General features: G+C 36.1%; 2 protein-coding genes across 2 annotated transcripts in view; one reads left to right on the top strand and one right to left on the bottom strand.

The window, feature by feature from the left end:
- Positions 1–18545, bottom strand: part of LOC136828077 (cuticle protein AMP4-like) — a 36791-nt gene that overhangs the window by 9949 nt on the left and 8297 nt on the right. The gene's annotated exons all lie outside the window — the stretch shown is intronic.
- LOC136828076 (cuticle protein AMP4-like) lies at positions 2075–2942 on the top strand. The gene is made up of 3 exons (XM_067085801.1): positions 2075–2191; positions 2301–2506; positions 2645–2942. The coding sequence occupies exons 1-3, from the start codon at positions 2183–2185 to the stop codon at positions 2811–2813; spliced, it is 384 nt and encodes a 127-aa protein (XP_066941902.1). The 5' UTR covers positions 2075–2182; the 3' UTR covers positions 2814–2942.

Genomic DNA, 18545 nt, shown 5'->3' with positions numbered 1-18545 from the left:
AAAACTATCAAACGCACAGAAGAATAAAACGGTCAAATAAAAGATTATATAAAAAATGAAAAGTCTTTTCATCTCCACTCCTTGATTACGTAACCAGATAAAGGAGATAGATTAACCTCAGTATAATCCGGCAGGAATTTAACCACGGTTACAACTAAACAGGCGTCTGACAGTAAGACCCTTATTACATAATGCTACCCGCGCTTAATCCTCTCTCGAGACTAACTAATATGAAAGGTAAAATACACATACACACGTTCGTGACTTGTTCTTTTTTTCCAGTGTCTAGCTCTGGAATTATCTCTTTATTTCTGTATTTTTTTCTTCTGACTTCTATAGTCTTTCTTTCTTGAAGAGGTTGAAGGTCTATCGGTTTGTTCTTCATTAAGGCCTTCCCTTCCACCCTTTTTTAGTTTTCTGTAAAAGGAAACTATTGTGCCGGCTTTGTCTGTCCGTCCGCACGTTTTCTGTCCGCCCTCAGATTTTAAAAACTGCTGAGGCTAGGGAATGCAGATTGGTATGTTGATCATCCACCCCAATCATCAATATTCAAATTGCGGCCCTCTGCCCTCAGTAGTTTTATTTATTAAGGTTAAAGTTAGCCATAATTATGCTTCTGGCAACGATATAGGACAGGCCACCACCGGGCCGTTATGAAAGTTTATTGAACGGCGGCTCATGCAGCGTATACCGAGACCACCGAAGATAGATCTATTTTGGTGGGCGGCAATTATACTCTGTGGCGGCTGTACAGAAAACTCGGTGTTGCCAAGAAACAGCACAATTTCTTCTTGTCTTGAAATCTTCTGGCATAGGCTGGGAAAAGACATTAGTTTGCTCCAAAAATAAAACAATCACCCTAATAAAAGCCCACGTAAAATTTCCTAAATCACTGGAATTACAAAATAATGACCACGATATATATTACGTAGAATGGAATGTAATATAGAGTTTAGGCCAAAGGCCAAGCACTAGGATCAATGAGGTCATTCAGCGCTGGAAAGGAAATTGCGACTAGGTAAGTTTGAAAGGTGTAACAGGAGGAAAGCCTCGTAGTTGCACTGTGAAACAATCGTTAGGAGAGGATGGATAGCAAGATGGAGGAAAGATAATATGAACGGAGGTGCAGTAAAAGGAATGAAAGGATTTGCATAGGGGCCGAAGGGACGCAGCAAAGAACCTTAAGTAATGCCTACAGTGCACCGCATGAGGTGCACTGACGGCACTACCCATCTACGGGGAGTAAAGATAACCTCGGGATTTTCGATTATCGCTTTAAGCAGAAGATCTTAAGTTATTCATAACCTCACGTCCCAAATTACAGAAGGTTAGAAAAATCCGGGATTCATCACGTATAACAGGATTAACAGAGTCCTCTATTAATCCTGACGTATAATGCTAAAACATGAACAGATAAAGATACGTACTTTTCTATACTTTTATCTATTTAAGGTTATATATATATATACAATTTATTAACTTTATCACATACACAATTGTTCTGTGCGTTAGTAGAATTACTAAAAGGACCTCATTCAAACTGGATGGTATCTAATGGAGTATTTATTAAGTTACAAGCTTTCTTGGACAAACAGTCTGCATTATCATGTTTGAATGAGATCCTTTTAAACATATATATATATATATATATATATATATATATATATATATATATATATATATATATATATATATATATATATGTGTGTGTCTATACGTGTGTATGAGACTGCTAAAAGTCAAACAAAAATACTTGTAAAAGTAATACTTCTTGAACACCAATGGATAATTAGCTATGTGCTCTCAGAAGAATTACCACCAATTACCAGACAGAATGACCAGCAATTACCAAAATTCTAAACGCCAGTCAGGTCATGAGACTATGCTCTCATAACTTAGCAGGCATCTCCATTACCAGTCTTCAAGGTCAGAAGTACAAGTCGCTCCTCTCTCAGACTTCCTTAACCAAATTCGCCCCTTCATACTCCCCTCCCTCCCTCCCTCCCTCCCTCCTCTAATCGCGTTCCTTTCCAATTCCACTCTGACAGTTCTCCCCTCCTATCTGTCTTGCCCGAAGGAGATAGCTGACCTCCCTCCGGAGCCGAGGTCAATCGCTTTTCGGTATATAAGGGAAGGATAGAGACACCATCCTCATCAGTAGTGGTCCATCTCTCCTGCTACAATGAAGGCCGTAAGTCGAGCGACTGTCTTCTGTTCTGTTTGTCACGAATATCTTATATAATCTGTGGGTTTAACCGAGTCGTCATCTCGATTACTTTTCACTATCATTACCTTACCAGGTCTTCGTCCTCTGCCTCGCCGCCCTGGCCTATGCCGCCCCCAAGCCTCAGGGAGACGGCCCTGTCGTCGCCATCTTGAGGGACGAACGCGTCGACAACGGCGACGGAAACTTCAACTACGCCTTCGAGGCCGACAACGGCATCTCCATGCAGGTCTCCGGAACACCCGGTTCAGAGGGACAGGTCAACATGGAGGGAGTCTACCTGTAAGTGTCAGTCAGTCTCAGGTCACTCTAATTCATTAGTCTTTTGTTTTCACTTTATGAAACATTATGATTACTGTAATTGGTTCTGTTGCTGTGAGTGGTGGAACCTCTGTGCTAATCGTGTGTTGCGCCTTGCAGCCTTCCTCTGGCTGACGGAGGCTTCGCCGAGATTCGCTTCATCGCCAACGAGAACGGCTTCCAGCCCTTAGGAGACATCCTGCCCACCCCCCACCCACTTCCCGCCCACGCCATCGAGCAGATCCGCATCGCCGAGCAACAGAGGGCTGAAGGCATCACCTTCGAGTAAAAGAATAACAAATATTGACAGATTAATCAACAATAGACTGCCGAATTTATTCTTTCGTTAGACGTCTCCGCAAATATGTCATTGTGTGATGTTCAAAAATAATAAAAAGATTGACGCTTAAACAGAAAATTTTATTATATTTTCTCTTTTCCATTTGGACGTCGAATCTTGTAATTTATGTCTCAATAGTTCATTCCTCACATCTGGTGTAAGATTTTCATTCCTGCATTCAGTTTCATGCAAATCATTATTCTCCTCTATAACTCTTTCTCTTAAACAATATTCAGAAGTAAAGTTTCAGAGATGAATGATGAGTTCCAATTCAGGTTAAACATTCACTTGACCCCACAGTTTTATGCTTTTTATGTGCTTGATGGAATATCAGTCACTCAGTTAATTTCATTCCTTACCCTTGGAACTATTAGACACTGGGAATGCTTCTCAAATCGTAGGATGGTTCCCCCGAGACTGTTGGGTAATCTACTGATGCTACATCTCTCTTACGGGGGAAAATGGGTATCCATTCAACTTATCCTGGCACCCTTGTGAAAATGGTGGCCAGAAATAAAGTCACAGGCAAAAGTTAGACAAAAGTCACAATTTTGGCTAGGGGAAAAAGTCACAGGAAAAAAAGTCACATTCATTTATGGTGGCCGGTAATAAATAAAGTCACAGGGAAAAATTCACAATATTTCTTGGGGGCAATTATCTTTACGATATTTACAGTCTTTTTTTATGTTTTCACGGTAATCCCCAACGGGAATGTACAGTACTAAACACGCCGCGAAGGTGGATACATGGATACATGCGGGTTAGAACCCTTGAGGGTTACTATCTAGGAAAGATTAATGTGACTTTTCTTCCTGCGACTTTTTTTCTGTGACTTTTTTACCTTGAGTTTTTTTACTTGGATTCGTGGAAATATCCAGAGTTCCAATCACGGCGAATCGAAAAAGAGATTAATCTTCTCGTAAGCATTAAACGGTTTTCTTATGAATACAGAATCTATACAAAAATTAGGGCTGGAAAAATAATTGGACTAAAATAGCCTCCAGAACTAATACCAGAAATAGAGGCTTGTTCAATGATCTAGAAATGCGAGGAGCTGTTCACTGGAAACAGCAATGGCCCAGTTTATTATATGCAAGTAATTATGAAATCACTGGTCCTCCTCGTAGTATTTTGGCAACTGGTAAAACATTTACCACTTCTCTGATTGCCCAGGAAAATGGTATAGCTTTGTGCAAGCAAACAGCACATCTTGAAACGTCCGGAACAGCTATTAGATTACTGGATTTTGCTGCGATGACTGCTTCGTAAAATTTCCCTCAAAGAAATCAGAGATGGTTGGTGAAGAGACGGAACTATTTAGATTTCTTAGAATTTAATCATTGTGGATCTATCTTTGAAAATTAAAAAAAAACACACCATTATTATTACTATTATTATTATTAGCATTATTATTCTTATTATCATTATTATTATTATTATTATTATTATTATTATTATTATTATTATTATTATTATTATTATTATTAAGGAGATTGCTTAAGAGTAGTGAATGAAGTCGAATTTAGTTAAGTTTCCGTGTTAGGATTAAGTCTCCAAGAGTAGTGTAGACTAAATGTTTCTGAAACCCGCTTCTACAGACTGAAAATAGCGAAGATGGAGAGAAAGACCTCTTTTCCCTTTGATACGAATTTTTGCCGTGGAAATAACAGGAATGCCTTACGTTAATAATATGGGACACCGAAACACTGAAGAAAAAGTCTCTGTGCTAAAATGGATAACTTTGTAAGGGCGCTCATCCTTTCCTTTAGGACCTCAAACAAAATGAGAGACACGACTTGAGAAAAATAATGATTCTGAACTAAATCTTCAGAGCGATTACGCAAAAAAAAAATTTTTATCATGAAAAATAACCATCACGAACTCAGGTCATCGAGAGAAGTCCCCCACCGTCATCTCGAGTGAAGGTTCGTGTCCTTGAAAAAGCCTTCACACTGCGAAGGACCGTGTCACTGTGGAACTGAACTCCAGGACCACTTAGTGGGTCCTGCTGAACTCAAGCCTGCTTGCATAACCAGTTATGAAAGTCTCGCCATAAATCTCGTCTTATAACGTATGCAGATAGCAGTCAATACAATGGTACTTAATAAAAACACGAAGTGCGTGTTTATCTCTTTATCTGATTAACTGCAACGTATATACCTGTTTACTCGTTAACCTGTTTATTGTCAACCAGACCTTTCTCAATTCTCACATGGTTACAAGCGCGCACTTTAAATATTATTTTCTCGCTTTTTGGAATTTCAAAATGATATAAAGGAAGATATTGACAGCGTCCTGTTAGAAAGTCGTAAACTGTGTGGAAAATCTTCTAAAAACGTCGGGAGTGAAGTGAGAGGAACAGTTTACGTCAAAGCGACGACGAAGACGAGGATTTCCTGAAAGTTGTTCAGCTGTCGTGTCTTACGAGTTATGATGGAACTCTCCCCTCCGAAGGGATGATAATAATACAAGGAGTTTATCTATAAACATTTCTTCCAAATACGAGGGGATTATTTCTAAGCATTTCTGCCAAAAATATGACGAGTTTGTTCATAAACATTCCTTCCAATGTAACATGACGGAATCAAGGCCTTCCTATGTCGTACTGACAAGCATATAAGGTGAAAAGATGCAGGAAATATATTAATATGAAGAACTTTACGAGTTTATGCATTTCATGAAATTGAACATTCTCAAGTAAGGAGAATATCTAGGAATAGTGAATTAAAATAACGTTACTAAAGAGATTTAGCAGTCACTAAAAACATTGCTTAGGCGCACGCGCAGCAGAACACTGTGTGGCGGCTACTGGTTTGCAAGAGAGACAACGACAGCTATTCAACTCTACTGAGGCAACTAAATTGCAAGCCCACCATGAGCTGTAATGCCAGGTAGGAGCCAATCTTCCATTCACATGTAATGATTACTATTCACGAAAGCCAGTCGCTTGAATGGATTTGTGAAACTGTGAAAACCAAATCTTTTCCCTAGAGCCTCCTTTGATGTTAGAAGACTTTCCGAAGATCATTTGTTTTACGGGTGGGATGTTTTTCCAATATTCTCTCGTCTGCAGATTCTCTGATGTCCTCTGTGTTTCCTAAATTATTCTTTTTATAAGAGGGATTATTTCATTCTTTAAAACGGAAGTCACCATTGCACACCTGTCTTCCACTGACCCAGTTTCACTTTGAAAACCATGTCCACCTCAGTCCCCTCCCCATTAAATAAAAATTTTTTATACAAGAGAGAAAAAGTAGAGTCCACGGTCATGAAAGGTAGAGGGCCAAATTAGTATTGTTTCAGAAAACCGGGAAAAAAAGGGAAGATAAAATTGAAACGATTATGACATCGTGTGGACTAAAATGAGTAATATCTAGTTAGACCGATGGTAAAGGAGACGAAGTCAGCGTCTTACTTAAAAGGGAGAAAAGCAACTGCAGAAAGAGATGGCTTTTCAAGTTCACTATGATCAAGTTTCTGACGAAAAACCTTTTCATGAGTGGTCACCATCATCTCCCATTTCCATGATGACCTCAGGATACCATCCTATTGGTTGTCACTACTGTAGGTCCACCAGGTGAGCTTTCTTAATTTGTCAGTTATATCTCATAGAGTCTAAAGTGTCCTTTATTTGGAGTTATTACTTTTTAATATATATGGTTTTTATTTTTCATGTTTTTTCTTATTTCCTTCGGCAGGTGGGGAGCAAGTATAAAGCCAATAATTCTCAAGTCCTCGAGAAAAGAAATATATATATACAGTGTATATATATATATATATATATATATATATATGAGCATATATATATATATATATATATATATATGTTATGTGTTATGTGTAATGACATATATATATATATAAATATAATAATGAAATGACGTGATTTTTATATACAGTTAAATACAGGTAAGAAATAATAAATTGTAAATCCTAACCGGTTTCTCCTAAGATAACAAACTAGACCGGTCAGGCCCTATAATTAACATCCTTATTTCAACCTGCACTTTAATCTCATAATTTCATATATATATATATGAAAATAAGAAGGCCCATAAAACACTATTTAAACGTTGAAACCATATATTTCAGGCACTTGTTTCTGTGCCCCAGTTCACTGGTAGAATATGGATGCCCAAGTTACAAGATATATACAAAAACATGTGTGGCCTTGGGCCAACGATGTTAAGGAGGTGGCGTTTCTCTAACCCAGGAGCCTTGATCCAAATTCCTAGTGGTTTGGCATCATTAGCTCCCGTTTGGCGATGGATCCCCGGTCGCTTTCAGCCGTCATCTTCTTTTCAAAAAGGGTGCGAGGATTAGGTGTCAATGGCGTCCGATTTCAATGTCCTCCTGTTCATCATTGTTGGTTGATTGATGATAGCAGATTCCAGCATCTTTCTTTTGTACGGACAGCTACTCTTGAAAACCATTCCGCCCCCATCAACAGTTAATGACATGCCCTGTATTTCTAATATGTTGTCAAAATATAACTCTTCTGAAGCGTAACGTGATGACTTTTGTGCTCTGTTATTCTTTGCGAGAGCGATCTACCTATCTCCCTAAGCATAAAATGTCACGACAATTACTACACGGTATCTTGAGGAACCTCGGCAACGGCCCTTTTGTTATTTAAGTATACGTTAACGAGCGACTCTGATGATTTGGGATAATGGAAAATGAAAGGTTATCAGAACTGGAGTTGCTCGGTGGCCTTTTGGATGTTTTCATCGGTCTGGAAGCTTTATTTTGTTGTTGAAATCTTTTGTCTGTTGTGAGTGGACCTCTGATTAGTATATTTTATTTGCTTTATTAATAGCCCTCTCGATAATGTGTTGGATAGAGCAGCCTTCCGTTAGGTGACGGCGGATCGTGTTAAATTCTTCATCGCAACGATTTGAACGGCTCCTAAGTCCTCAGAGGAATCAGGTTGCACCCTACCATGATTTTTACGCCCGCCATCGTAGCAGATGAATCGCCGAGCAACGAAGGTGGGTTTCTATATACTGTAAATGCAATACCTGTTCTGTTTTCTTTGTTTTGGCTTCTCGTCGAACGGCATAGTAATCCTTTTCCCATAACTGATTTAAATTTTATCTCAAATAATGCAAATTTAGCCTATTAAAAAATTCCTTAAAGTCCCCCAGCTATTGTTTTGATATTAAAACCTATCATCTACGTATCTTTGTGACACAGATCATGTTATGTGAATGGTCGGTTTGATAGACTGACAAAGTTCTGTTTCAAAATATTCCAGTTTAAGTTTGCTAGATAATTGATAGGGGAAATCTTCAGCATTGCTACAGCAAATTTTTGTTTGTAAAATTACCATTGAAAAAAACACGTTGTTAGTTACACATATTTTTTGTCAATTTTAACTTTGGCCTTCATTCCAAGAGAGCTAATGGTTCCTAAGTTTTTAACTTCCTCTCTAAGAAACAACACTGTTTCACAATCATCCCTTTACCAACACATGAATCGACAACGTTTAGCAGTTTGATGTTGTTTGAGGATGTTTAAACTTTTAAATTTTTGAAAAAATCTTCTGCATGTTTTCCGTGGGAGGAGCATTCCCTCCTTCAAACTAACAACAATTTCTGGTCGAGCCATTTTGATCATTCATTTATCATTGTGGCCCCCTATAGATATTATGGGGCGTAATATTTATCTTTATGTGTTTTCAAAAAAAAAAAAAAATAGGGGAGATGGCGATTACCTTGAATGTACTCTATAATTCTACTGGCAGTTTTTATTGCCCCTATGGTTTCTGATTTGTTAAACTGAGCAGCAACACTTGTTGTGGGATCTTTCAGTTAATTTAGTCGTAAAATCTGTGGTCGTTTGAAATTCTTGAACTTTATTGATGAGGGTCCTTGTCTAAAATCAGAACTATTTTCCCGTCTTTGACAGATATTTGTGGAGTCTGATATCCCCCTTTTTCTTAGGCTAACTAATGCATTTGGAAGATGCTGATGATGAGCCGAATTTTGTTGTTACCATTGCTCAAGACATGTACAGTACAATGGGCAGGTAGATCATACCTCTTTCTTCTGTTAGCAAAATGTTTATCAAAGTAACTAGGAAATTGATTACTCTCGGGATAAGGTTTTAGAGCGAATGAAACTCCCAAGATTAAAATGGTCTGTTATTTTTCAAACAATGGTTAGAGAGATTCAGCATTCATTTTGGGATGAAACATTATTCCATACGCTATTATAATCAGTAATTTTAATTTGTAGCACAAATTTCTAAAAAGGGACTCACTGTTTACATTCAATAGTGAAAGCACAAAATATGAAGATATCTGGGAAGTACCATCATCCCAACACATGAGGCGAAGTGACGTGGCTAGCTCCATCAGTGGTTTTTCTTTAATCACATAGATTCTTGGTGCGTGGCTTGACTTCTGTCTTGGAAATGTGCGGACCTGTGTTTTCTGGGTCTGACGCCGATGTCCAACGCGTGAAACCAATACATTTTGAAAATTGTTCTGTAACATTCGGCAAGATATAAACAATTCTTCCTTTGAAAAAGGTCACAGCCATTCACCTTCCGTTGAAGAATATTTAGGCCTACGCTGAATTGAAACTAGTAAGAAAATAAACTTTTTTTGATGTTAAAAAATTGAAATGGAATTGTACTTTTGTCGTCAGAATACTACAGTGTAATTGAAAATCAATAAGTGTTTTTAAATTCTGATTTAGAAGACGACTGAAACCTCATATTCTCCCAAATGTTTCTGCCAGCTACTCCACCCCAAAGAACCGAAAAAATGGACGATCGGAGTTCACAATGGTTCATAATATAAAAACACTTCTGCTATGATTATGAACTGCTAAACACTCAAAAAATAGCAAAAATGGACGATAAACAGACACCGATTACGAGACTTCTACCCACCCTAGACTGGTTTTTGGCCTCAAAGAAGAGAAAACGCCATTTGGCATGGAATACTGTATATCCAGTCTGTTTCTTGGGTCATCTTCTTATATGTACATATATGCGTGTGCGAAGGTGTCAATGGGGGGCGATTTCCAACACGTGGGAGCTTCATATTCGTTGGTTTGATTGATGATTTGTCACACCCTCAGGATCTATCTTTTGTCCCTAGAGAGCTATTTTGAAACCAACTCCGACCTCCCAGGGATAAAGCTCATTCCCTTATTTCCCAATCACAACCGGGCAACCTCCCACATACTGAGATTACCAACGTACCTTCTTTTGGTATAAAGTTAGCCTTTGCACAGCAGAAAGATACACAAACACATACATACAAAATACATACAATTACTACAGATAGTATATATATATATATCCCTATTATATATATATAGCTATATTATATATATATATATGGACTTTGGGATAATGGAAAAATTTAAGGAATATCAGATTCACTAGGTTGCTCAAGAATAACCTTTTGGATGTTTTCATCGTAAATGAACTTTATTTTGTTGGATTCGAACCCTATTTGTCTTTGGTTTTGGTGGGATACACAAAATATTTTATTTGACTTTATTGATGTCCAATCACTTAATATCTGTGAGAATGGAAAGAGCAGTTGCGTTAGGTGTTGGTTCATCGTTTATATTCTTGATATAGGTACTCATTTAATATGTATAAGTCCTCTGAGAATCATATGCTATACCATGATTTAGCATACTTCGTGGTATATATAAATATTTATAATCAGACAAACGTCCTTTAATATCAATTCTATAAACCCCATAAATGCATACCTTTCTGTTTTCTTGATATCAGTACTTCTGGGATAATAAAGTCCCGTCCCGTTCCCATTCTTATTTAAAGCGACGGACGGAACATGCTTCTCTTTAGCCGACTGAATAAAAAGGATTCCCCGTCCGTCGCTGGTTCGATCCCACGGGACGTGGACTTATCATCACCTAAAGATCATGTTATGGGGTTTGATATATAGAAAAACTGTTTCGAAATATTCCACTGTACAGAGTTCATTTCATAAGACTTTATCACGTTTGCAAACTTGATAAAAATCATGGTGATGTGATAAATTCTCATATATATAGGATATATCAAATGAAACCTGGATCAAGAATTCTTTAACACGATCCGCTATAGAGAAAGAACGCAACTGGTCCCTCTTTCCACCACACATTATCGAGCCTAACAATGCGAACAGGAAACATACGCTCAGAGGTCCCACCCATCTTCAGACCAATAAGATCATGACAACAAATAAGAAAACACGAGATGACGGTGAGATAAGAAGATCGGAGCAACTCAGGAATGAAAATCCTTTTAGTTTCTCCCCCATCCCAAATTTCCATAGTCCGAAGTTCGCTCGATAAACGCTGTACTTATGAATGTTTAACGGGAGTGCCGTGGGTGTTGCGTGACGTCACTTCAAGGTTGGCCAATTGGACGCACGTACGAGTTTTATGGGGTTTTGCATGTCCATTAGATTTCCGCATTGGAATGCAGCGTTCCACGAGTCGATGTTATCTCTGTTTCCTATATAATCCCAATTCATCTTATGTCTTTACGTAACTCTGATATTATACGAATGTAAATAATCGTGCTGTTTCTTCAAGCGGTCTGTAACTGCTGGTAATGTTGCTTCACCCGTTGCTGACTGAATGGCTAATTCACAGTTGGTATGGGAATCATGCTTCTCTCATGATGTGCCCTAAGCATATGATTTTCTAAGCCTATTCAGATTGGGGATAATTTCACTAAAAATTGTCCGGCGTTCGAAAAAGTCTTTAAGGCCATTAAAACACCTTGTAGTTTACAGAACTGCGACAGCATGCATTTTTACTATACCATGTTGCAAATGCACACATGATAAACTTTGGTGGAATTATATATATATATATATATATTATATATATATATATATATATATATATATAATCGGAGGTATGCATATATATATATACCCTATACATATATATGTATTTAAATATAATAATGAAATGACGTGATTTTTACCATGACAGTTAAAAACAAGTGCCCGAAAATAACGTTTCAATGGTGTAGTGTTTTGACCGGTTTCTCCTTCATAATACACTGACCAGTATTACACCCAAAGATATATATATATATATATATATATATATATATATATATATCTATATATATATATATATATATATATATATATATATATATATATATAATGATGTGTGTGTAGTGTGTGTGTGTGTGTGTGTGTGTGAGTGAGAGAGAGATGGAGTGTGTAGATTCGCATATATTTATAATAATTCTGCAAATGCATTTATTCATATAGACATGGCTAAACAAAAGTCTGGCCGACCTTGGTGTATTTTCCTTGAATATGATCACAAGCACAAACAAACATTATTGGCGTCAGCATCAACCCCTGGGTATCTAAATGTCACTTTCGAAAAGCGTCAACCTCTTAAGTATGCCAAAGGATTTTCCTTGTAAACATGACGCACGGGAGGAGAGGACACGCGTCCCTCCACCCCTAAAGGAGTCTTGCAAAGGACTCCTGAGAGTGTACGTCATCAAGGGGCGTTTCATTTTTTGTTTTCTGTAAAAGAAAACTATTGTGACGGCTTTGTCTGTCCGTCCGCACTTTTTCTGTCCACCCTCAGATTTTAAAAACTACTGAGGCTAGAGGGCTGCAAATGTTTATGTTGATCATCAACCTTCTAAACATCAAACATACCAAATTGCAGCCCTCTAGCCTCAGTAGTTTTTGTTTTATTTAAGGTCAAAGTTAGCCATAATCATGCGTCTGGCAACGCTATAGGAAAGGCCACCACTGGGCCGTGGCTGAAGGTTCCATGGGCCGTGGTTCATACAGCACTATACGCAGTACAAAAACTCGATTGCGCCGAAGAAACTTTTAATTTTTATTTTACGTTTTAGAGCTTCGATACTTCTCTGTAAATGGTTCACAAAGGGATTTTCACACGAGAAAAAATGCACAAATATAGAAGTTGTCTATGTATTTTGAGTACCTTTCATAGGCGGTAATATGAACACTGGAAGAATTATTATGATACTTCCACCTAGATAAACCGAAGCTACATGTCGTCAGCAGATTGGGATTTTTTTAAATTTTACATTCTACGTAATATTTCGTGAGTGCTGAATATTTGATAATCAGCACTTTAAAGTAATAACTTCAGTAAGTACAGATTATTTTCTCCGTCGATAACTACAGTTTCTCTCTCCAAGAAGAAAAAGGCTTGTAGTTTGGAATATCCTAATCACTTACACACACACACACACATTATTTATATATATATATATATATATATATATATATATATATATATATATATATATATATATATATATATATATAATTATATATAATGTATATATATATATATATGTTTATATATAACATATATGTTTATGTATTGTATATATATATATATATATATATATATATATATATATATATATACACATACACATACACACAACATCTACCAAAAATAATCCCCACTCTTCTCCCTAGCAGAGAAACCCCATTAAAATGTCGGTCCCAAGCGATAAGAGCTGACTGATCAGAAGTTGACGAAGGTACCCAAGGTCTTCCGCTTAGCCCTTCCTTCAACGTATGTCGAATTTATTTTGCTCCGGGGAATAAAAGGGTCATACGTGAACAGATTCGCTAGGTTTAGGGAAGAGGCGACGCAATAGATAATTAAAATGCACTGGGTTGTTTAATTTCCCGTGTCGATTATTTCAGATTGTTAATTGTTACTTATTTAAAGTGTCGCCAGTTCTGGCTATAAAAAATCCGAATTCAAATAGAATGTTTAATTTCTTCTAATTTATAGGCTTGTTATTCAAAGTATATTGAGGCAATATCGTTAACAAAAAAAAAAAAATACTTTAGAAGCTAACCTCCTCCGTGAATAAAGCCATCTGAAGTGCTTTCTATTCTGGTTTATTAAATTGTTTTGAAAAGACAATGAATTGATATTTACAAATTCTTTGCTAAGGCTGTCGACCTCTGAAAGATACGACTTTTTAAAATGTCCAATATTTTTATTGTTTGTTATTCACAGTTACTGAGTGTAGAAAATTTACTTTTTGTACACAACGCAATAAACAGTCTTTCTGCGAAATTTAAACTAAAATTTTTACACAGTAAAAAAAAAAAAAACTATCGAAATTGCTGCTTGGCGAACTTTATAAAGGTGCGCTAATACGTTTTTCTTAAAACGGCTTTATACACTAGCGGATCCAGGAAAATTTCATGAGACACCAATTTTCATATTATACATACGCACGAATATATATATGTATGTATGTATATACACTTATATATATGTGTGTTTATTATTATTATCATTAAGATTATTTTTATCATTATTGTTGTTATTATTGTCTTCTCAAAATTTTTTTCTATAATAGATTTTTTATTTTTCCCCATTTTTATATTTCTCATTTATGTTATCCAAATCTTCAATATTATGATTTTGTCATCATTTTTCATGGGGGCGCGTGCCCAGGTCTATTGAACATAAAGTTACATAAAAATTTATCTCAACCGATCCATGCATAATTCAGTGCATTTGGTGTAGTTTATCTTAGTTTTTTCCACTTCCAAAACAGAAAACAAAAATCAATGACAGGAGTTTAGATTTATTTACTCAAAGGATTCTTCTGTTGAAATGTCATCTTATCAAAAAGGTTTCTTTTATTTACTGATATGATAAAACAGATTTTCAGATTTTGCGTGATATAAGCGTGAGTAATGACAGGCATTTTACAAGATTATTCCATGCCTTTATAATTGTCATTGCTCAGGCTCCGGGTTGTAACCTAATTGGATTTAAGTCAGTGGTTCTTAACCTGGGGGGCGTCAGCAATTTCCAGGGGGGGCGCAAGCCCTAGGGAAATATTAAATATTCTCCAATTATATTTATTGTTCTCGTAACATTCAACCATGCATTCAAGATCTAGTAGCTAAGAAGCAGTGTCAATTATCTCACTAATTCATTCCCAAAAGAATAAAAACACCCCTTCTCTTTCTCTTTTTTTTTATTTTCCTTTAAATCTGGGAGGGAATTTTACTCACAGATGCAAGGGGGCCGTGGAGGAAGGACCAACTCTTATAGGGGGCGTGGTAATAAAAAGGTTCAGAACCACTGATTTAAGTAAAAACCAAGAAATATTAATCCTTATAGGGTCAAGGGAAAAAAATGGTCTTTCGGGCAACAACTAATCCTTTCCCGTGCCTAAATCCAGCGTAAATACTGCTGCGTCAATCCTATTCTGACCGAAATGCGATAGAGATTGACAGGTGTTTGAACAAGAAAATTATGTCAACGAGTTTGTTGGTCTTCAGCCGAGAGAAAAAGGGAAGATTTAAAAGATTTTCACTTTCGAAAAGGACTTGACAGGTTTCTGGAACTAAACCAAATTGCCAGCAACTGTAATGTTAAGACTTCAGTATTCAGACTTAACAGATCTTTGCTGTAGCAATTAATCTGTATTTCTTTATAAAAAAAAGGGGGGGATCCGTAATTGCCAAATTGAAATTAACAGGAACAGTTAATAGAACTAGAAACAAAATCAACTAAACAAAATTAGGTATTTATCTGTGATAATTCATTCAAATGATTGCCTTGCTTGAATAGCGTTCAATCTAACTATCTATGGTTAAAAATTGAAACGTCTGTATAGCTGAACTGAGTTATATATACAGTACACCATTATTTCATTTTAAAGGAAAGTAGCTTCATTATCGAGTATCATAAAAGACTTGTGATAATTCTTGTTGATTTTTCAAAGTGTATTTATTCTCATTTTTGCCTAATATTCAAGCATCATGAGATTAATGCTTATCCAGCCAATAACGATTTCATTGACTTTTTCGTATATATTATCAATGAAGTTTTTCTGAATGAAATTAAGCGAGACACAGTAAAATAAATGCACATATTTTCTTTACATGTATACACGTGCACGATTGAGTATTTATGGTACATGCTGCCAATACATTGTACATCTCAGGAGATGAAAGATATTAAACAATATCCCTTTAATCCCTTCAATAACTTAACTGTGCTTCATCGCCTGCCATTAACTTGATTAAAGAGTATTATTAAATGGGCGGCGTTGATTAAATGATTGTAAAGAAACACTATTTCGCTGGATAATAATCACCGGTTGGGATATGACGAACGTTTGAATTACCTTTCAGAAAGATTGAGTGTCAAGGATATTACTATTTTTTTGTCAGACATTGTGATACAAATGAGGAATTTTTATTATATGAAGGTGAGCGAAAATTGCACAAGTTCTTTCTTGAGAATAATAGCGTCAATAGTTTCTTAATGAAGTAATATTAAGATAGAATAAGGACATACTGTATATGTAACTCAGTTCAGCTATACAGATGTTTCAGTTTTTAACGATAGAAGACTGAATACCATTGAGGCAAGGCAATCATTTGATGAAGTATCACTGATAAATGCCTAATTTTGTTTAGTTGATTCGAACATTTCGCCATATCTCCGAACAAAGTATGAAATACTACAATTTTACATTCTACAGTAGCTAAACCCACAACTAGTTTTCCTACAGATGGTACTGCTAAAAAAAATATGTGCATTTCTTTACAAAAAAGTTCCAAGTGTCCTTAGACTGTTTGAAATAGAATCATTAAAAGTTGTGAGTTCAAGACAACGGGAAAATGGTCAACTTTTACTTTAAAATTGGTTGTTGATGTACTGATTCTTGCCTGCGTAAACTCCTACTTTCTCTTATTTGTAAGATGTACTAGAATGCAGATTGCTAACCATATGTATAATGATACCAAATTAAAGTGGAAACCACAGAACGCATGCCATCTCTCTCTCTCTCTCTCCTCTCTCTCTCTCTCTCTCTCTCTCTCTCTCTCTCTCTCCATGTTGTTTTCCTTGACCCGCCGTCTGTTTTCTTGAGAGAAGCACCACTCTATAACCCAGCAACATCTTCCCCAGCCGTGAGCGAGCGTTCGGACGGCCAGAGCTCGGCGGATGAGAGTTTTGGCGCCTTAAAAACCCCGTTCGGCGATAAAAAGGGTTCGGGCGCTATATAAGGAGGGGGATAAAAGGATCAAACTCAATAAATGTAAACGGATGAAAGGATTACAAGGCCATAAATCTCACGGAAAATAAAATTTGCGCGGCATAAAGTTTTATACGTCTAGAAGAGGTTCGGGTAAGAGATTATTAATCGAGTTTTATGACGTAAAGTCACGATATATATATATATATATATATATATATATATATATATATATATATATATATATATATATATATATATATATATATATATATATATGAGTACTTTTTAATCATGTACATACTATTGCATATGTTATTTTATGAAATATGTATTCATTTATATATGTATGTGTATATGTATATTATGTAATATATGTATGTGTGTATTATGTATAAATATATGTATATTATAGATATACATATATACATGTATATTATATATATATATATATATATATATATATATATATATATATATATATATAATCATTATTCTAATGATTGCCTCAGCAATCATTATTCATTATATTGCCTGAGGGAAGGATATTGTCATTATAAAACAGACATATGTATATATATATATATATTATATATATATATATATATATATATATATATATATGTATGTGTGTGTGTGTGTGTGTGTGTGTGTTGTTTAAAAATCATAATTCATAAGTAATAACAGAACTAATTATTCTGTTTTATAATGACAACGTCCTTCCCTCAGGCAATCATTAAGATAATAAAATAAATACCAAAACCGAGAAATAAAAAAAAATTATATGATATTCACTTTCAAGTAAAATGTTCTTACTTGGTGGTATCTTGCTGTTTCTGAGACCATTATCATATTTGATTGAAGAGACGGTGAGGAGATAATAAGATGGGATAATGATGCTAATGAAAGGAAATGAATAAGGAAAATTGTACAAATAAAAATAACTCGGTTTGTGATGCGTAAATCAGAATCATAAACTATAATCTGTCTATATGATGGTATGATTGCACTGCCTAATAATAATAATAAGTAGAAGAAGATGAAGAATTCACATGTCTTCGTCAGTTTTTCTTTTTATCATTTGTAAGAGTAAAGGATTTTATTGTAATAAATATTGTCTCTCACAAAAGATGTCTATCTGTCATATTCATCATGTAACCACTGAGGATGAGGCCAGCCAGCGGCATGGCAGCCTCCATTGCTTGCGATATCTGCTTTTTCTAATTTAATTTTCTTTAAGGATTATTGGTTTTGAAAATCGCATTGTTTGTGCTCTCTCTCTCTCTCTCTCTCTCTCTCTCTCTCTCTCTCTCTCTCTCTCTCTCTCCGAGGTATTCTATATGTCAGAAGTATTATGCCCTACATAGAAAGGGAGGAAAGCAAAATAAAGTAAAGTATAGGAAATAGTTAATAACGTGAGCTGGAAGGTGACAGTGAATCTAGAGAGAGAGGAGAGGAGGGGAAATAGAGAGAGAGGGAAGATCAATGGGTCCGGTAGCCGTGAGAGGAAGGTTAACGGGTTTCAAGAAGGAAAAAAGAAGAAGAAGACGTCTTCAAGATTAATCTGGCAGATTTACCATCCTGAGCGCATCTGCCTAACCTCCCGTATACGAGTACCTGCCCGCCTTCCGCATATCATCGTCACCTTCTACCCGA

This window comes from Macrobrachium rosenbergii, chromosome 42, assembly GCF_040412425.1.
Source record: "Macrobrachium rosenbergii isolate ZJJX-2024 chromosome 42, ASM4041242v1, whole genome shotgun sequence".
NCBI lineage: Eukaryota > Metazoa > Arthropoda > Malacostraca > Decapoda > Palaemonidae > Macrobrachium > Macrobrachium rosenbergii.
Note: the sequence above shows the minus strand (reverse complement) of the source record. Positions and strands in the feature narration are given on the sequence as shown.